Source organism: Mytilus californianus, unplaced genomic scaffold (assembly GCF_021869535.1).
Source record: "Mytilus californianus isolate M0D057914Y unplaced genomic scaffold, xbMytCali1.0.p SCAF_31, whole genome shotgun sequence".
Taxonomy (NCBI): Eukaryota; Metazoa; Mollusca; class Bivalvia; order Mytilida; family Mytilidae; genus Mytilus; species Mytilus californianus.
Window position 1 is genome coordinate 1,034,138 of NW_026262681.1, and position 22,124 is coordinate 1,056,261.

Consider the following 22,124-nt stretch of genomic DNA (forward strand, 5'->3'; position numbering starts at 1 on the left):
GATGATACTTAGGCGGCTGATGTGCGGCATTCATTACCAGCGGAATAGTCCTAGAATTACTTAAAGTGTCTCTGTGCTCTATGTTTGTACTAGTATATATTTGTCTCTTTGTATAAGTCTCATCATTACTACTTTTCGGTGTTGTATTATTAGTAATTGTTGACTGTACTGGCATTTGTTCTCAATCAAGTTGGTCTATTTGAGCGTCCACTTTCTGTAAATTAACTTCTTTCACGCATGGCTATCAATAGATTATCTGTTTCTGTTACACACTTATGGTTGCAGCAGTTTCTTGCTTGTGAGTTGGTATCTACTTTATTGGATTCAGAGCCTGTATCTTCAAGGACAACTATTTTTCTGTTAAGAATTCTTATTGTGTTTTCCATTTCTGTTATTTTAGTTTCTTGCATAAGAATTGAGGATTGAAAGCGGATGTTTTCAGCGTTGATTTCTGAATTTCTCATTTCTCTTAATCGGATTTCATCTTCTTTCTTTTTTAATTTTATCTTTAGCTGCCTTAAGTCTTTAAATTTTAATCGTGCATCGTCAGTAACTTTGCTCTGATTTATACAAGTGTTATATTTATCTTTTTAATACTGGTTAATGAAATCATAACAGTGTGTACTGGCTGGTCATTATCGCGTATGCGACTTTGACACGCCTACATAGCTGATGAATATTCATGACTTTATAGATAAGGACAGCACGTGTAGCCAAACAGAGTGGAGTTGTAGATTTGTAGCATAACTGTACATATGTAGTTTTGAGAATACAAAATAGTTACAAAGATATAGTTTTTAATATTAATAATCCAAGCAAGTAAAACACGGATCTATCACAAGAATCATCTGTTTTGTTATTTGTTACTGTTCTTCGTTCCGCGATTGTACTGTTTGGGTCTTGTTCAATGTATGTAAACGTTTGCTGTTTATGCGGTGTTTTCATGATTGTGTTGTTATCAGGTTTATTTTCTGCTTCGTAGTTAGAGTTTATTTTTAACCTGCTCATCTATTACTTCTAACCCATAGCACACTTGACATTTTTGCATCGGGCAGTGTTTAACTATGCATGTCAAGTGTACTATATTATTACAGCTATCACAAACAGTTTCATCTGAATATTGAATCTCACTGTCACAGTTGGAGCATATTTGTTTAATTCTTTCTTCATTCAGAAGAATTTCTTCATTGGTCACCAATTGCGTATTAGGCGGACTTATAAACGCTTTTTGTGTTGTATTAATAGACACGATGTTACATTTACTGCTTTGAATAGATGGACTCAATAAGCTAACAATCTAAATAGAAGTGTCAGTAGTCTTTTTTAAGAGGAGCATGTGTATGAGCTATTGTTATTGTTTTCGATATTGCTAATATCAGGCTGCGCAAGAACTTCAAATCTGTAGTGAACCCACAGCTGACAGTTGTTACAATTAATGGCTCTAGTGACTACATTTCTATTGCACTATCTACATATGGCTGTCATGTTGTTATTTGTAGATCTGTTATCTACCACGTATTGCAATCGTACTTGTATTCATTAATTGGTTGTTCACATAGGTATTGTATATCATATGGTGAATTGTGGGTCATTCATTTACAATAAAGTAGGTTAATCCCCGCCATATTCTATATGTGCCTGTCCCAAGTCAGGAGCCTGTATTTGAGTGGTTGTTGTTTATTGCTGTTGATCATATGCGTTGTTTGTTTATTGTTTTTTACAGTTCTTATATTGTTCTGTTGCACCACTGTCCTTGGATAAGGGGGAGGGTTGGGCGCCCGCTAACATGTTTAATCCGCCACATTCTGTATGTGCCTGTCCTAAGTTAGGAGGCTATAATTCAGTGGTTATGGTTTGTTTCTGTGTATCATATTTGTTTTTCGTTCATTATTTTGTACATAAATTAGGCCGTTAGTTTTCTCGTTTGAATTGTTTTACATTTGTCATTTCGGGGCCTTTTATAGCTGACTATGCGGTATTGGTTTAGCTCATTGTTAAAGGCCGTACGGTGACCTATAGTTGTTAATTTCTGTGTCATTTGGTCTTTTGTGGAGAGTTGTCTCGCTGGCAATTATACCACATCTTCTTATCTTTATATATACAGATTTTTTATTCATTAATAAAGAAGCTTTTGTTGTGTAAGAATTTATGGAATAGGATTTGCCGTTCTTCAGCTGAACTTTAAATGTTTTGGACATGCAAATGCACCTCTTCTATCATGTTCAGATTGGAATGTGATTTCTCCTGCAGAAAGTGGATTATTTTGATGATAACTTGATAAAGCAGCAACAAATAATTCAAATGTTGCTAAAACGAGTGTGACGGTGATACCACCACCAGTCTTTTTGTAACATATATCGGTCCTTTTTGCCGATTCAACATAAAAATCAAGCTTGTTTTGCCGTACTTTATCAATATTTAGTGAATATGTTTTAGTTTTAAAATGATTTTGTATTTCACCAACACGATTGTTATCTTGAGTAGAGTCTGGATCCACCATTTTTTTTTCAAAGTATTTTGTTACTAAGGTCATTTTGTCGTGAGAATGTATATCTACATATACAGTATGCCTTCTTGTTTTTGGAAAGACTCTTTCAGATCAAAATTTAAAATCTAAGTGAGTTTAGCGTGGCGTTAGCCACGCTTACTGTAATTGAGGTATGAGTTTTGGCGTGTTGCAGTTTAGTGCAGTGAAACTTATGCTTACTGCATTAATGAAGCTTAAGGTGATGTGCTCCACATGTAATCCATAATATTTACAAGACAATATATATTGAACATTCGCCAGATAGTACTTAAAAACTATGTAGATATGAATATGCAGTATGCCCTATTACTTTGGAGAGTCTCCTTTTCCAGCTTTAAATTAAAAATCTAAAATCTAAGTGAGTTTAGTGTGGCGTTACCTACTCTTACTGTATTAAGGGTATCAGTTTTAACGTATTGCAGTTTAGTGTAGTGAAACCTACGCTTACTGTATTAATGATGTATCAGGTGATTTTTTTCACATGATTTCTATATATTTACAAGATAATATCAATAGAGCAATCGCTAGATAGTAATTAACAAACTATGTACATATACATATATATATAAGCTTTTATATCATTTCAAAAATTGTTACAGATGTTAAGTTGATTTTTGATCCAGTATAGTTTGGAGTAAACCCACGCTTACGGTAGTTAAAACAGCATCATCAGTGGTAGTTGTACATTATATATTTTGCAGTGTAGTGTGGTGAAACCCATGCTTACTGTATGGTAATGTACCTAAGAGCTTTAGTTGGAAGTATCCCAGCAGTCTTTGATAATTTGCTGTTCGATCTTTTTTAACCAGACTCTTGAAAGCAGTCGTCGTGGGTGAATACCATCAAAGTAAAGTTCAAACCTATGCAGTACTCGTCTTGTCACTTGATGGCTATTACGGTATTACCTTTTCTGTACTTTTCAATGAGAGTTAAATATGAGCTATATTTAGGAGAGTAAGAGTTGTTATTGGTGTTAAGCTCCATAATTTTGCGGTTAACTTTAACTATTTGTTTTTCTAAATCTTTGTCTTCCTGATAAAATCTTTGTAAGTCGTCTTTTCCTTTTCCCGTTGCCCCGTTCCAGGATACAATTGAGTATAATGGGATTTCCAAAATGGTTACTTTGCACCCTTGGTGAGCATTAATACATTGAATGATTAATTCTGCTTCTGTAATGATTTCATCTATGATACAGTCGTCGTGTGTCCTCAGGGAAATGTATCTGCCGTTCTTAATAGTGACTGGCCCATATATTTATACCCATATATTACCTTCCTCTTCTATAAGGGAGTCTATAGAGATCTCCAGCCACTCACGGCACTGTTTTATTTTGTCACCCTTGCTACAATACCAAGTTATATTATGTTCTGTTGTTGTGGATACTTTGGATTCTAAATTGTACCCTTTGCTATCTGTTAATATTATAGGTTTCAATTTTTGTGACCCAGAACGGGCAAGCCTGCTCCTTTGCAGGAATTTGATCAGCTTTCTTTGAATTAAAATGTATGATGGATTGATCTATATATTGTTTCTGTTTATAGTATGGTGAAATCAAAGTTTGTTTTGAATATATTTTCTGTCTTATTAATTTTTAATTAAAGTCATCAAAGTTTTGTTTTGAATATTCGCGGACCGGAAGTGCACAGGCCCGAGAAAGTCAAATTCAGTTGTGTGAAAATCTTTCTTAAATGTTTCTAAATTGGAAAAAAATGGGTAAATGTTGGTCTGTTTTGTAATTGTTCATCAAATATACTGTATTGTTCTTTTTATATGTTAAATTGCACACTATACAACATTGAAATAATGAAATTCCCAGCACCAAAAGATACGTCTACCATCACCAATAGCCTAAAGGAAGATCAGTCTGCATAGGGAGACAATTTAAACAACTGGATAGTATTCACCTGTGAAATATTTTCTGTCTTATTGATTTTTAATTAAAGTCATCATTTTATATTCAAAATGAGAAATAAGTAAACAATTTCACTATGAAATTTATTCCGGAATACTAGTATGATAAAATGAAAATTTCTCATAATTACCTCCCTTTGGTGATAAATTATAATAAATATGTTCTACCTTGGTGACACATTTATCATTATAGTCAGGTGTATATAGATTGTGAGTACTTTATATAGTAGACCAGCATCGTAGAAAACGGATAAAGAGGAGCTGACCAAGCACCTCCGTTCAGCTGGAATGACTGAGACGTGAAAGAACTTTATTTCTTTCGCTAAAGGTCATTTACACAGGTTTTACGTAAAAGTGACACAATAGGGATATCTGTGCTTGTAGCCACTTTCGATTGTCAGTTATTATGAGCAATTTTCGTTTCAATTTCAAATTCAGATCGGATCACGTGAAGAAAGTATATATCTTCCAGTTGATACCATATTCCACAGCTTGCATTTCCTATCATGATTCCCTTGATAGAGGGTTGCTGCTCACAAGAAGCAAATTAACCAAAGTTTCATGTGGTGAAGTTGAAATCATCCCTTCAAAATGAGATGGTTGACCGTTATGGAATATCTGTTTCAAAGATGACGACGAATATGTTCTAATTGTAACCACAATCCCATGCACTTTTTCTCGAATGTGACATACAGAATTAGTAGAAAAACAAAGGATATGGGGTATCCATCCATGACACAAAATCAGTAAATGTACAGCAAAAAACACACAATAAGCAAAGGAACAGCGCTTTTATTGCTGTTCTTCATCTCAAAGTCACAGTGACGCCTTCAACACGGAGCAAAAATAACCTCTCACCTCACTCCAAGTTTAAGACGGCCCTTAGCACTGGCTTGAGCGGAATTCTTTGCAAAACTAAATTTAGATAGACTTTGTAAGATGTATCACCACCTAATCGGGCCCGGTAAAAAAAGAACATACTGGAAAGTAGTACATATTTAAAACAAAATAGTTCCTACGCATAGGTGTAAATCTAAAACTATGTAGCATATATTTTAGTAATTAAGGTATCAGATGAAAGGCGAAGGACTTGTGATCCTTGTAGAACACATATTTTACTGATAATTTTGAATAATACAAAACAATATGAGTGAATTCTAAAATTGAGGGCAATAATTGCCTAGACTTATCACCCATCCACTTTCCCTCGAATGTGACATACTGAACTAGACTGATTACCAGTTTTGTACTTGCATGAGAAACAGGACGGGTGCAACATGTGGAGCAGGATCTGCTTACCCTTCCGGAGCACCTAAGATCAACCCGGTTTTAACTGGGGCTATTGTTGCACAATCATTAATTTTCTATGTTGTGTTTTCTATACTGTTGTTGGTCTTTTAGTGGTTTCTAATTTTTGTTTTTGTTATGGCTTTGTCAATTTGTCATCGACTTATGACTTATGAAAATCCCTTTTGTATCATTCGCCTCTCTTACTATTCTCCATCTTCTAGGATTACGCTTTTCTTTCTTGTCCCTTTTGTCTATATACCTCTTTGGGTATTCGGCTACTTATAAATCTTTGCTTTTCAATTATTTAAGTTTGTGCATTCCTGATGCAGGCATAGCACCATTATAAAGTGTTGTTTTCATTGTCTAGCACTGGGTCGATGTCGGTGCTTGTGGACTGCTAGTTATCATCAGCTCGGTAGTCAGGGCTTCCGTACTGACATGAATTATATCAAAGCTTGCCTTTGAGAAGGTTATATATGGATTCTGCTTCATATGAGTACAAAAACAAGTTGGTCAGTAGTGGTGCACAATTTGTACCCATTTGAATACCGACTGTTTGCTTAAATATCAATCCACCAAACTCAACAAATACGTTGTCGATGAAGAAATGATATTATTTTTGGTGTATCTGATATGAGAATCAGTGTAGTTCTTCACAAAGTAAGATTTTTCATGACCTAAAACTGCGTTTCCCATTTGTGTAGAAAAAGCTCTGCTTCATGAGAAATGTCGTCGATCTTTCAATTGAGCTTTGGGAATAAGACTGTAAAGCATAGAAAAAGCAAAGGTTTTGATATTACGGCAAAATTTTCAAGATTGTGATTGCAGATTTTGGAGTAGATCTTTAGAATTTTTAAGAATCCAAATCTGATTGACACCACTGGTTGAATAAACCAGACGACATCGCATTCCGGAATGACAACGACGAGTTTGTCGTACACGGCAGATATTCCGACATCAGTTGTTGTTACTGTGCTTAATATATGTCTTCCATCATTGAATAAGTAAAGCAGCATCACCCAACTATTGCGGATGTATGTTTTGTTCCAGTCAATAAACCTGTTGCGTTTCAGCTACCTTGTGTGTATGTGTGGTATTAAATGTTGAATTTCAGTGTTTCGGTACAGATGAACGAAAATAATTTGCTTTAAAAGGTAATCTTCCGATGAAAAAAAAAACGATTAAGAAGACAAATCGAGTAAAAAAACAAATTAAAACGGTAATTCGCATGAACTCCATAAGGTGCCAGAATCGGCGTGTCGACAGGGTAAGTGTCTCATGCAATGCATGCACCACCCGCCATATAAATTCACACTCAATCAAAATATCACAATCTGGAATAGGACAAAATTGGTAAAATTACAGATAAGATGACCATTCTGGAATCTGAAGATTTAAGATTGCGAAAACATGAAGCATGCTGAGACATAGACATGTCGTACCGGTAAACTATTTCGTGATGGTGATCGTAGAGCTTATATTGTGTCTTCCTCATAACTCTTTTGGATCAGTTTTTATGTAATGAGCATACCCGTGCCAATGAAGTCCGTTCAGTGTGAACGTACACGAGCTTAACGTATCAGTGGAGATATTTTAATGCCATACGATTTTGTAGAGGGTATGTTACTGCTGAGAAAGGGGAATTTGACAATTGGAAAGTTGAAATCATCGCGTTTGTCATAGAGTCTATAGTTTGAAGTCGTCCATGTGTCAATATTGAGGAAAAGGTCAAAATATGCAGCAGACCGTCTAGTTTTGGTTGTATCCTTAATACCAAGTTCACTGTGATATGAGATGCAATCACTCACAGTAATAGGGGAGAAATATGAGTGACAGGAAATCATCAATATATCTGATAGTAAAATGAAAGAACTATTGAAGATTCCTTTTTTTTTGTCTTTGAGAAAGTTGTGTACGCATTCTTCTACATCTGATTGACACAGTTGGTCGAATCACAAAGCTTAACGTTATCGTTATCAATCATCCATGTAAATAAGGATAAGGTCAGATGAAACCTGACAGACGGACATGTACACTTCACAATCATTCGTTACACCAAGTATCGTCGACTTCTTTCTTATAGTTTCTATAAAAGGACTTCGACAACGAAAACTTAACTTTGACATATGACCCATGAAAATAAAGTCATGGTTAAATGAACCCTGCCAGACGGAATAAATACCTTACAATTATTTCATACACCAAATACAATAAACCCATTACATATACGTTTTAGTATGTTATTAATCAAATATGAGAATTTGAGTCAAATCGGTGAACATGAATTTGACAGCAAATGCCCCTTTAAGCATAAAAGACGACGATCGTTGAAAATACGGACAACACAATAGTTTAAAACTTTCTTTGATTGGACACTTTACCCACTGTGATCATGTAAAGCAAAATTATAGCCGGTTGAAATATCATTCGGCGGAAAAAATATTACAGATTATATTGTAATATTTTTTTCTGGAGGAAATCATTTCACTGTGAAATATTTTCCATTGCGATGAAACTTTTTCCGAAAAGATTTACAGAAAGTAGAAGGTGTGCAATTGTTGTTTTCAGCCAAAGTAGTCAGTTTTAAAGATTAAAATATCGAAAATAAAATAAAAAACTAAATCTTTGCAAATACTATGGACTAATAACGGAGAAATTAAATAAAAGCTAAATTAGTGAATAAAAAACCAAATAATTGTATTATAATGGGAAATAATATCCCAGATGCAAATTGAAAAATAATATCCTGAAATAATTTTTAATTAAAATATCATTCGTTTGAATGACAAATTTTCTATTTCATAATCACAATATACAGAGAAAAACAATTATCATGAAACATATGTGACAAAACTAGAAATAATTTCACAGATCTTAATTGTGAAATAATATCCTGACCAATAAGAAATAAGGTAAGTGAAATACAGGTACAAGTGAGTTGTTTTCAGATGTCAGTACAATTAAAAAAATAAAGATAGATATATAGTTACATTACTACAGTAATGGAGCAATCTGAGTACGATGATATTTTTAACTATTTAAATACACAAGAATATCGCATTGGAGCAAGTGAGAATTAAAAAAAATTAGAAACAGAGTGAAGGATTTTATGGTAAAAACATGGACAACTGTATTATATAAAAGACTCGTCTAAAAGAATGGTACTGAAACTGTAAGTCGAATCCTCCTCCAATGAAAGAGCACCTCATATAATGAGTAATCCTCCACCAATATAAAAGTTAATGTATCCCATGTTATATTTACATTTTATGAGTTGTCCTGAACCAGTAGTAAAAGTTAATTAATTCTAACATTAAAAGTGCCATCTATATACATCGAAATAAAACACTGCTCAGCTTTATATAATAAAATATTAAATACGTCTCCATTAATTATAGTTTATTAGTACATTTATATACACCAAAAGAAATTATAATGCTGCAATCTCAATGGTTTGGACTGGTAGGTTAACTATAATCATCTTCATAAATCAGTATAGTGTGGCAATATATCCACGCTCACTGTCTCACAAGTTGAAAGTGGGTTGGGTATTAAACGTCAAGTTTAACAGCCAATTAGTATAGTGTGGCATAATCCACGCTTACTATAATAAATCATTTAGTAAATTGTGTTAGGTACTCATTCTTGTCAGTAGAGTGTGGCGTAACCCACGCTTATTGATGTAATCATGTAGTGGTCGATACTGTAGACCCTCAGTATAGTGTGGTGTACCCCACGCTTACTATAATAAAACATTTAGCAAATTGTGTCAGGTACTTATTCTTGTCAGTAAAGTGTGGCGAAACCCACGCTTATTGATGGTATCATATAGTGGTCAATACTGTAGACCCTTAGTATAGTGTGGTGTAATCCACGCTTACTGTGGCTAGTAAGGATGACTTCATTACTGTTGATTAAGAATTCTCGACCTGCTGGAATGTAGTAGGAAGCATAGTCTCCTAGACTGACATTCTATGTCCATTAAGATAGATTTATCACACTTGGGTTCAGTCAGTGTGATTATACTTGGATCAATTATCATCTGTATCAAGTCTATTTCTCTAGTTTTCTGTTGATAATTATTACAAAGCTTTTGTTGTAGCAGTTGAATATTCTGCAAGATTTGATTTCTCTAATTCGATAGTGCGGGACATATTATTAAAAAGTGCTCCATAGTTTCGTCGGACGTTTGACACAATGGACACGTTGCCGATATTCCTTTATTTTTCTAATGCTTTATTCTGTCAGTCATGAGTATGTAGCTTCCTGTCGCTATTCTTAAATTTACAGGTATCCTCTGTGCTTCTTTCATGGAACTACTAGCAGACAGATTTACCAATATATGTGTTTTCCCGGTATAAATTGACGTTTTAAATATTTTAATGAAGGATACAACTGACAATGACTCTCAATAAAATGTTTCCAGTATTTGAGACTCCTTTGTTTACGATGGACTTCCACTGTAACTTTGAAATTTGACTGTCTAATAAATATAGCGCAGATGGTAGATTATACTTGGTTGGAATAAATTTAACATTAATAAACCAGCTAAGACTCTCGTCCGTTTTTATAAGAAGTTGTCTGTACGTAATTTAGTTAAATGCCGGCTGGTATGCATGGGAAAAATGGACTAGACATACAATCTTTAATGCATACATTTGATATCTATGTTTTCTCGGTACTTTTATATGGGCTAGAATTATTGACGCTTTCAGGAAAAAACCTAATCATTATTGACATATTCCACAAAAAATGTATCAAACAACTATTAACAATACCTACAAGTACAGCCACTCCCGCAATATATATTCTCTCTGGACAACTCCCAATAGAAGGCCAAATACATAAAAAAAAAGTCCTGTCATTATTTTGCAACATATGAAGGCAGCCACATGAAAGTTTAGAAAAACAAATTGCGTACAAACAACTTCTTATAAAAACGGACGAGAGTCTTAGCTGGTTTATTAATGTTAAATGTATTCCAACAAGTATAATCTACCATCTGCGCTATATTTATAAGACAGTCAAATTTCAAAGTTACAGTGGAAGTCCATCGTAAACAAAGGAGTCTCAAAATACTGGAAACATTTGCACGTCTTGCTTTTTGCTTATTTTCATATATTGGGTCAGGATTGTCAGGGTTTGATGTACGTAGGATCCCCATGTTTGTTGTTTGATTAAATGGATACTACTGAATTACCTATATGCCATGAGAATGAAGGTTCTTGCTTTTTTCTTCGATTTGGATATACTGATAAGATAACACTCTTGACTGGTTGCAGCTTATATCTTTCCCTGCAGCTATAACTATATGCTAAATTCATTAGTACCTGTAGTTCCTCGGGTTGTCGCTTATGAGTGCCACATCGTCTGTACATGTAGGAGCGGCACACAGAATGGACCCTATTCTTGCCCCTAGTTCCCATTGCTCAACAGCTTTCAAGAGATTATTTATGTATAGCTTGTACAGGTCAGCACTTAGTATACAATCTTGTTTTACACCGTTGAGTATTAAGAATGGTTCGGAGACTAGACCATTGAATTTGACTATACTGCTGGAGTCCATGTGAAGAATATGAATAAGTTTCCATAGAAGACCGTCTACACCCGCTAAGAATAGCTTTCTTAGGAGACTCTCATGCGTTACCACTTCAAATGCCGATTTAGCGTCTAGGTGTGCTATGTATATTGTTTTACCAGCATCTCTGTAATCTCTAATAAATTCTTCATTGAAGAAGGAACAGTTCATTGGTGCCGAATTCGCAGTAAAACTTCTTTGAAGTCTACTTTGTTCTGTTAATATTTTGGGTTGGACTTTAGCTGTTGCTACGGATTCAATTTATAGTTTCATCAATATTAGCATAACAGTGATCCCTCTATAATTGGTGGCATTCTTGTTACTTCCTTTATTCTAGAATACAGTGGTTAGGAGTTCTATTTTATGATTTCAGATATTATTCCTAAGTTAAACGACGATACTGTTATATTTGTTATTATGGCTTGCAATTTTTTTACCGACATATTTACTATTTTCAGATGATATACTATAAGTATCAGAAGATTTATTTTGTTTTAGTTTGTTGATGGCATCTTGTACGTCTTTTCTGTTACAGAAATCTTATCAGTGTGATTGTTGCATATATCAATCATATTGTCCAGATCTAATGCTAGTTGTTTGTAATATTCATCATCATAATCAGAATCATTTGCGGGTTGAGCTAATTTATTAAAATGTTGTCTTCGTCCTATTATGATTTCTTCATCAGATTTATATGTATTATCTTGTACATTAAGTTCAGATATACAGTTTTTGAGTTTTCCTTTTTTTTTTACCAAGTAACTTGCAAAATATTTGCTCACGTTTTGTTCTAAGTATTTAAAATTTCTTGTCTTTCATGTAGTACTTGCAGAGCTATCTCCTTTCTACATATTTTTCTGAGTTCATATTTAGCAGTTTTCATGTCACAGTATATCTGGTTATCTTGTGAATTTGGTCTTCCGATTGCTTTCCATTTTGCAAAAGCTTCCTTGCATCTTTTACTCGCTTGATTTGTTTTAAATGACCTTATTTTTGGTTTATGTTTCTTTCTTTTGTAAACTTTTGCTTTAGTCGCTGATTCTATTACTGCATTTTTCATAACATTATTTACCTGTGTCATAATTTTAGTTAGTTCATGACCTGTCTGTATCTCAGTAGAGATTTCTTCCAGTGACTGGCTTACAATTTTCTTATGTAAATTGACATCAACAGTACTCCATTTAGTTTTTCTATAAGTAGACAAAGTTTTTGTACTTTGGTTCCTATGTGTGAACTTGATGTTTAGTCTACACGATATAGAGTAATGATCAGAAACAAGAGAACTACACGAGTCAAGTTTGGGATAACTGGCATTGTTTTGAAAGAGCTCTTCATCTAGTAAGATGTAATCAATGGAAGATATTTCTTCATGCTTATTATTTATGGATGTTCGTCCTAAGTCTTTTGTACATAGGCTATAACCTTTCATTAGTGTTCTGACGGCCTCATAGCGTTTTGATGTACTTTTAGCAATTATGTTTTCAATTATATTACCACCCATAACAATATGATGTGAACGGTTGTATAAAGTTCATAAAGAGTGAAGTTGTTCTATGCAATCTAAAAATTCTATTAATTTCTCTACTCTATTATCCTTGCATGGCATATCGATACTAATTATAAGAATGTCTTTACCACATGTGTTTGTTAGTTCAATACATTGAATTCTGTTATTTGTACATTCTACTTCAGTAATTATGTCATTAATACTATTTTTTCCATAATATGCAAACTCCACCATATCATCTCGGTAAGTGGGTAGATGGCAGTGGATGATCAGAATCAATTGTTTTTCCAGCACCGTTAAAATCAATATGGACATCATTTAAGAATGGCATTTGACAGTCAAATAACCAATACTCCTGCAGCAACACGATATCATGATTAATAAGAATTTCGCAAAATAATGGATCACATGTTTTAATATTTGTACAGTTAAAAGATAAAATGTTTACGCGTAATACTTTAAAAACGCTGTTTACATTATCATTTTCTTTTGGCATTACATTCTGTTGTTTATAAGTCCTTTCTTGTGAAAAAAAGTTTGGTGCTTGTAGTTGGATAACACTGGTGTAGGCATTTCGGTGGGTCTGTATATATTAAGTGGATAGACATGAACATGCCTCACTTTGTCTTGTGAATTTGAAGGAGCTGACGTAGATACATTTGGGTTGTTCAGATCACGAGAACACTGATATTGTAAATGTTATATTACCACAATTCCTCTGGGGCCCGGTGAATAATATTGCGATTATGCTGGTTGCGAGACATGGTGATGATACTTAGGCGGCATTCATTACCAGCGGAATAGTCCTAGAATTACTTAAAGTGTCTCTGTGCTCTATGTTTGTACTAGTATATATTTGTCTCTTTGTATAAGTCTCATCATTACTACTTTTCGGTGTTGTATTATTAGTAATTGTTGACTGTACTGGCATTTGTTCTCAATCAAGTTGGTCTATTTGAGCGTCCACTTTCTGTAAATTAACTTCTTTCACGCATGGCTATCAATAGATTATCTGTTTCTGTTACACACTTATGGTTGCAGCAGTTTCTTGCTTGTGAGTTGGTATCTACTTTATTGGATTCAGAGCCTGTATCTTCAAGGACAACTATTTTTCTGTTAAGAATTCTTATTGTGTTTTCCATTTCTGTTATTTTAGTTTCTTGCATAAGAATTGAGGATTGAAAGCGTATATTTTCAGCGTTGATTTCTGAATTTCTCATTTCTCTTAATCGGATTTCATCTTCTTTCTTTTTTAATTTTATCTTTAGCTGCCTTAAGTCTTTAAATTTTAATCGTGCATCGTCAGTAACTTTGCTCTGATTTATACAAGTGTTATATTTATCTTTTTAATACTGGTTATAACAGTGTGTATTGGCTGGTCATTATCACGTATGCGACTTTGACACGCCTACATAGCTGATGAATATTCATGACTTTATAGATAAGGACAGCACGTGTAGCCAAACAGAGTGGAGTTGTAGATTTGTAGCATAACTGTACATATGTAGTTTTGAGAATACAAAATAGTTACAAAGATATAGTTTTTAATATTAATAATCCAAGCAAGTAAAACAGGGATCTATCACAAAAATCATCTGTTTTGTTATTTGTTACTGTTCTTCGTTCCGCGATTGTACTGTTTGGGTCTTGTTCAATGTAATATGTAAACGTTTGCTGTTTATGCGGTGTTTTCATGATTGTGTTGTTATCAGGTTTATTTTCTGCTTCGTAGTTAGAGTTTATTTTTAACCTGCTCATCTATTACTTCTAACCCATAGCACACTTGACATTTTTGCATCGGGCAGTGTTTAACTATGCATGTCAAGTGTACTATATTATTACAGCTATCACAAACAGTTTCATCTGAATATTGAATCTCACTGTCACAGTTGGAGCATATTTGTTTAATTCTTTCTTCATTCAGAAGAATTTCTTCATTGGTCACCAATTGCGTATTAGGCGGACTTAAAAACGCTTTTTGTGTTGTATTAATAGACACGATGTTACATTTACTGCTTTGAATAGATGGACTCAATAAGCTAACAATCTAAATAGAAGTGTCAGTAGTCTTTTTTAAGAGGGGAATGTGTATGAGCTATTGTTATTGTTTTCGATATTGCTAATATCAGGCTGCGCAAGAACTTCAAATCTGTAGTGAACCCACACACAGCTGACAGTTGTTACAATTAATGGCTCTAGTGACTAAATTTCTATTGCACTATCTACATATGGCTGTCATGTTGTTATTTGTAGATCTGTTATCTACCACGTATTGCAGTTGTTCTTCTAGTAATTTATTTATCGTACTTGTATTCATTAATTGGTTGTTCACATAGGTATTGTAAATCATATGGTGAATTGTGGGTCATTCATTTACAATAAAGTAGGTTAATCCCCGCCATATTCTATATGTGCCTGTCCCAAGTCAGGAGCCTGTATTTGAGTGGTTGTTGTTTGCTTCGTAGTTAGAGTTTATTTTTAACCTGCTCATCTATTACTTCTAACCCATAGCACACTTGACATTTTTGCATCGGGCAGTGTTTAACTATGCATGTCAAGTGTACTGTATTATTACAGCTATCACAAACAGTTTCATCTGAATATTGAATCTCACTGTCACAGTTGGAGCATATTTGTTTAATTCTTTCTTCATTCAGAAGAATTTCTTCATTGGTCACCAATTGCGTATTAGGCGGACTTATAAACGCTTTTTGTGTTATATTAATAGACACGATGTTACATTTACTGCTTTGAATAGATGGACTCAATAAGCTAACAATCTAAATAGAAGTGTCAGTAGTCTTTTTTAAGAGGAGCATGTGTATGAGCTATTGTTATTGTTTTCGATATTGCTAATATCAGGCTGCGCAAGAACTTCAAATCTGTAGTGAACCCACACCTGACAGTTGTTACAATTGATGGCTCTAGTGACTACATTTCTATTGCACTATCTACATATGGCTGTCATGTTGTTATTTGTAGATCTGTTATCTACCACGTATTGCAGTTGTTCTTCTAGTAATTTATTTATCGTACTTGTATTCATTAATTGGTTGTTCACATAGGTATTGTAAATCATATGGTGAATTGTGGGTCATTCATTTACAATAAAGTAGGTTAATCCCCGCCATATTCTATATGTGCCTGTCCCAAGTCAGGAGCCTGTATTTGAGTGGTTGTTGTTTATTGCTGTTGATCATATGCGTTGTTTGTTTATTGTTTTTTACAGTTCTTATATTGTTCTGTTGCACCACTGTCCTTGGATAAGGGGGAGGGTTGGGCGCCCGCTAACATGTTTAATCCGCCACTTTGCCTGTCCAAAGTTAGGAGCCTATAATTCAGTGGTTATGGTTTGTTTCTGTGTATCATATTTGTTTTTCGTTCATTATTTTGTACATAAATTAGGCCGTTAGTTTTCTCGTTTGAATTGTTTTACATTTGTCATTTCGGGGCCTTTTATAGCTGACTATGCGGTATTGGTTTAGCTCATTGTTAAAGGCCGTACGGTGACCTATAGTTGTTAATTTCTGTGTCATTTGGTCTTTTGTGGAGAGTTGTCTCGCTGGCAATTATACCACATCTTCTTATCTTTATATATACAGATTTTTTATTCATTAATAAAGAAGCTTTTGTTGTGTAAGAATTTATGGAATAGGATTTGCCGTTCTTCAGCTGAACTTTAAATGTTTTGGACATGCAAATGCACCTCTTCTATCATGTTCAGATTGGAATGTGATTTTTCCTGCAGAAAGTGGATTATTTTGATGATAACTTGATAAAGCAGCAACAAATAATTCAAATGTTGCTAAAACGAGTGTGACGGTGATACCACCACCAGTCTTTTTGTAACATATATGGGTCCTTTTTGCCGATTCAACATAAAAATCAAGCTTGTTTTGCCGTACTTTATCAATATTTAGTGAATATGTTTTAGTTTTAATTTGATTTTGTATTTCACCAACACGATTGTTATCTTGAGTAGAGTCTGGATCCACCATTATTTTTTCAAAGTATTTTGTTACTAAGGTCATTTTGTCGTGAGGATGTATATATCTACATATACAGTATGCCTTCTTGTTTTTGGAAAGACTCTTTCAGATCAAAATTTAAAATCTAAGTGAGTTTAGCGTGGCGTTAGCCACGCTTACTGTAATTGAGGTATGAGTTTTGGCGTGTTGCAGTTTAGTGCAGTGAAACCTATGCTTACTGCATTAATGAAGCTTAAGGTGATGTGCTCCAGATGTAATCCATAATATTTACAAGACAATATATATTGAACATTCGCCAGATAGTACTTAAAAACTATGTAGATATGAATATGCAGTATGCCCTATTACTTTGGAGAGTCTCCTTTTCCAGCTTAAAATTAAAAATCTAAAATCTAAGTGAGTTTAGTGTGGCGTTACCTACGCTTACTGTATTAAGGGTATCAGCTTTAATGATTACAGTTTAGTGTATTGAAACCTACGCTTACTGTATTAATGATGTATCAGGTGATTTGTTTCACATGATATCTATATATTTACAAGATAATATCAATAGAGCAATCGCTAGATAGTAATTAACAAACTATGTACATATACATATATATAAGCTTTTATATCATTTCAAAAATTGTTACAGATGTTAAGTTGATTTTTGGTCCAGTATAGTTTGGAGTAAACCCACGCTTACGGTAGTTAAAACAGCATCATCAGTGGTAGTTGTACATTATATATTTTGCAGTGTAGTGTGGTGAAACCCATGCTTACTGTATGGTAATGTACTTAAGAGCTTCAGTTGGAAGTATCCCAGCAGTCTTTGATAATTTGCTGTTCGATCTTTTTTAAGCAGAGACTTGAAAGCAGTCGTCGTGGGTGAATACCATCAAAGTAAAGTTCAAACATATGCAGTACCCGTCTTGTCACTTGATAGCTATTACGGTATTACCTTTTCTTTATTTTTCAATGAGAGTTAATTAATTATGAGCTATGTTTAGGAGAGGAAGAGTTGTTATTGGTGTTAAGCTCCATAATTTTGCGGTTAACTTTAACTATTTGTTTTTCTAAATCTTTGTCTTCCTGATAAAATCTTTGTAAGTCGTCTTTTCCTTTTCCCGTTGCCCCGTTCCAGGATACAATTGAGTATAATGGGATTTCCAAAATGGTTACTTTGCACCCTTGGTGAGCATTAATACATTGAATGATTAATTCTGCTTCTGTAATGATTTCATCTATGATACAGTCGTCGTGTGTCCTCAGGGAAATGTATCTGCCGTTCTTAATAGTGACTGGCCCATATATTTATACCCATATATTACCTTCCTCTTCTATAAGGGAGTCTATAGAGATCTCCAGCCACTCACGGCACTGTTTTATTTTGTCACCCTTGCTACAATACCAAGTTATATTATGTTCTGTTGTTGTGGATACTTTGGATTCTAAATTGTACCCTTTGCTATCTGTTAATATTATAGGTTTCAATTTTTGTGACCCAGAACGGGCAAGCCTGCTCCTTTGCAGGAATTTGATCAGCTTTCTTTGAATTAAAATGTATGATGGATTGATCTATATATTGTTTCTGTTTATAGTATGGTGAAATCAAAGTTTGTTTTGAATATATTTTCTGTCTTATTAATTTTTAATTAAAGTCATCAAAGTTTTGTTTTGAATATTCGCGGACCGGAAGTGCACAGGCCCGAGAAAGTCAAATTCAGTTGTGTGAAAATCTTTCTTAAATGTTTCTAAATTGGAAAAAAATGGGTAAATGTTGGTCTGTTTTGTAATTGTTCATCAAATATACTGTATTGTTCTTTTTATATGTTAAATTGCACACTATACAACATTGAAATCATGAAATTCCCAGCACCAAAAGATACGTCTACCATCACCAATAGCCTAAAGGAAGATCAGTCTGCATAGGGAGACAATTTAAACAACTGGATAGTATTCACCTGTGAAATATTTTCTGTCTTATTGATTTTTAATTAAAGTCATCATTTTATATTTAAAATGAGAAATAAGGAAACAATTTCACTATGAAATTTATTCCGGAATACTAGTATGATAAAATGAAAATTTCTCATAATTACCTCCCTTTGGTGATAAATTATAATAAATATGTTCTACCTTGGTGACACATTTATCATTATAGTCAGGTGTATATAGATTGTGAGTACCTTATATAGTAGACCAGCATCGTAGAAAACGGATAAAGAGGAGCTGACCAAGCACCTCCGTTCAGCTGGAATGACTGAGACGTGAAAGAACTTTAGTCTGTATCAAGTCAGGAAAATGGCCATTGTTATATTATAGTTCGTTTCTGTGTGTGTTACATTTTAATGTTGTGTTTTTGTTGTGTCGTTGTTCTCCTGTTATATTTGATGCGTTTCCCTCAGTTTTAGTTTGTAACCCGGATGTGTTTTTATCTCTATCGATTTATGAGTTTCGAACAGCGGTATACTACTGTTGCCTTTATAGTTTGCTGATGGTTGGCTCAACGACGTACTACTTTCGATGACAGAAACCAATTCAATGCTGTAAAGTCTACATTTAGCTTGGTGTAAACGCCCGCGTCAGCATACACTCCAAAACCCATTATGGATGAGGGAGTTTTGTTATGCCAACTGGCGTCCGAAGACCTGTATTCGTGGTGTTGGATAATGGACCGCCTTTATACTGACTCATCGACCAAAACTTCATCATCGTCGTTAGCTGGTTGCACAGCTGACCTACCTGGCCCTGAGAACAGCCGTTGTGGAGAAGAACTTCAAAACCAAAATAGTCAACAAAACAAATCAGCATACGCAAAACAAAAATGGCGGTCGTCCTTTCCAACTTTACGACAACAACAAAATATTCAATGCTCACCAAACGCCGATGGGCACCGATCCTATCGTGCGAGGGCTTACCAGCCAGTTAAGGTCGTTAAAAAACCACCAGTTAGTTATATAGTAGACAATAGGATTGTATTTCACAAGGTTCTGTGAAATATGGACCGGAAAGGATTTACTGGTAAGTAATTTCCATATAAGATGGAAAGAATTTTACTCCTCCGGAAAAAATCTACCTGTGAAATACCATGTCTGGAAACTATTTACTGTGACAAATTGTCCGCCGCAAATAATATCACAGAGAAAGAAGTAAACCGTTACAAATAAGTTATCACAACTCACTGACATATACATAAACACAACATTTACCTTTCATCTGGTTAGATGAATACAATACATAATGCCATACTGATACACATGGTGTGAGTGTAATATTTAGGACAAGTTCATTCAATCTTCAAACGGGAAAATAACTAATGATGCAAAAGGTTGGTACAATGGAAAGATCGCAATGGACTATTGGAGGACGTCTAAGACATCATGCATCCATAAGGTCAGACAAACCTGCGTTTATCATACGTTCTGCAAAGGGCACAAGAGATGTTATGTCATGTCAGGAGATTTATGAACAGAGCGTTTTATTTGCCGCAGGTCTTTTCCAGAAAGGCTTACGTAAAGGTGACACAGTTGGAATATCCTTTTTTAACAGCAGAGAGTGGCTTATTGCAACTTTTGGATGTCAAGTTATGGGTGCTATTCCTTTTCACTTCAAATTTCAATCCGAGAACGGAAAGGAAGTTTTACCCATTCTTCATATTCTTGGAAATTGTACAGCAATCATTCTGGGTTCTAACGATGAGAAGATCAATAATAAGTTTATTGAAGGGCTGATAAACTCAATAAATGGCAAGGAGAAAACAGGCCTGTCTGATCTGAAATGTGTTATTTGCGAGGGATTAGAGAATGAACTTGTCCAATGCATTAATTTTACAAGTGTTATGAAGTTGGGTTCGGAATTTGACTCATGTCTTCCCGAAACTAATCCGGACGAGGTTATTATATATTTCACAACGTCTGGATCATCTGGTTTACCAAAACTTGTACCGAAGACTCACATTCAGCTTCTTGATCATGGAGAAGGAGCTGTTTTTGCATGTGAAATGTCTGCAGATGATGTGTTCTTCAGTGACAGACTCTTTGACTGGATAGGTGGCTATCCCGTTGTATTTCTAGTTAGTGGGTCTACCCATGTCACCTTAGCAGACCTATTTACGATTGGAAGTTTTTCGGATATATATGATTTTATGTGGCTAGTTATGGAGAGTGAAAAATGTACAGTTTCAAGAATGTTGCCATCGTTCATCTTTGCACTGTTAAAACGAGAGAACCCTACATATCGATTAAGAGTTATCGATACCAGTGGTCTTCCTGTTCCGGCGAACTGTGCTGAAGTACTAGGTAGATTTTGTGATGAGTTCGTTTCCCATTACGGTTCGTCAGAGATGAATTTCGTATCCTTTAAGCGCGTAAAAAGTCAATCAGAATTTTCAGATTACTGTGTAGGCAAGCCTTTACCTTGGATTGAAATGAAAGTCGTAAATCAATATGGAGAAACTGCACAGAAAAACGAAGATGGAGAACTATTTGTTCGCAATAAGAAGAGTTTTAGCGGCTACTTTGGAAATCTACAGGAAACAGAAAAATCTATTGATGCAGACGGGTGGTATAGAACTGATGATGTAGCTTTTATTAATGATAACGGCGAATATGTTGTACACGGTAGATGTTCCGACATTATTCTATGTTATGGGGCGCATATAAAGCCGGCGAATATAGAAGCTGTTATGATGAAACATCCGGGTATTGCCGAAGTGTGTGTTGTTCGAATAAGTGACCCGGAATCATTTCAAAAACCGTGTGTATGTGTTGTTCCAAAAGAAGGCATTACGCTGACAGTAGATGAGCTAGAAGCATTTGCACTGAAAGATGTAACTAACCTGGTGACAGTGGTAATAAAGACACAAATGTATGTTATTTTTGAGAAATTTCCAAAAACTGTTTCTGGTAAACCAAAGCGAAAGGAAATCCTTGCAACAGCTGTGCAAAGATTAAAAATTTAGTTCAATTATTTAATACCAAAACCATTCTGTAAAGAAAATGACAATATACAAGTAGTTTTCATACGAACTGTATGCCAACAGAGTAATTGTAATCAGATCTTAATCAGAAGAAAAAATGAAACTGGGTGCTTAATACAAAGAATTTTAAATAAACCGAAAGAAATTGTATGTGAATGTGATATTATTCTGTCTATTTCTTGACAAAATTGTCTCGCTCCATTAGAAGGTTACTAATAGTTATCAGGATTATAATTTAATACGCCAGACGGGCGTTTCGTCTTCCTAAGACTCATCAGTGAGGCTCAGATCTAAATAGTTATTGAGAACTGAATTTTAAAGCAAGAGGCAGATTTTGGAGTAGATCTTTAGAATTTTTAAGA

General features: G+C 34.6%; 1 protein-coding gene across 1 annotated transcript; it reads left to right on the forward strand.

Annotated features, from left to right (window-relative positions):
* The first annotated feature begins 19,782 nt into the window (after positions 1–19,782).
* LOC127736464 (3-[(3aS,4S,7aS)-7a-methyl-1,5-dioxo-octahydro-1H-inden-4-yl]propanoyl:CoA ligase-like) lies at positions 19,783–21,909 on the forward strand. The gene has a single exon (XM_052247009.1). It carries the CDS (start codon positions 20,101–20,103, stop codon positions 21,742–21,744), a length of 1,644 nt encoding a protein of 547 aa, XP_052102969.1. The 5' UTR covers positions 19,783–20,100; the 3' UTR covers positions 21,745–21,909.
* Positions 21,910–22,124: the final 215 nt, after the last annotated feature.

Excerpts from the sequence above, each read along its gene's own strand:
- LOC127736464 (XM_052247009.1), top strand. The coding sequence starts at position 20,101 with ATGATGCAAAAGGTTGGTACAATGGAAAGATCGCAATGGACTATTGGA.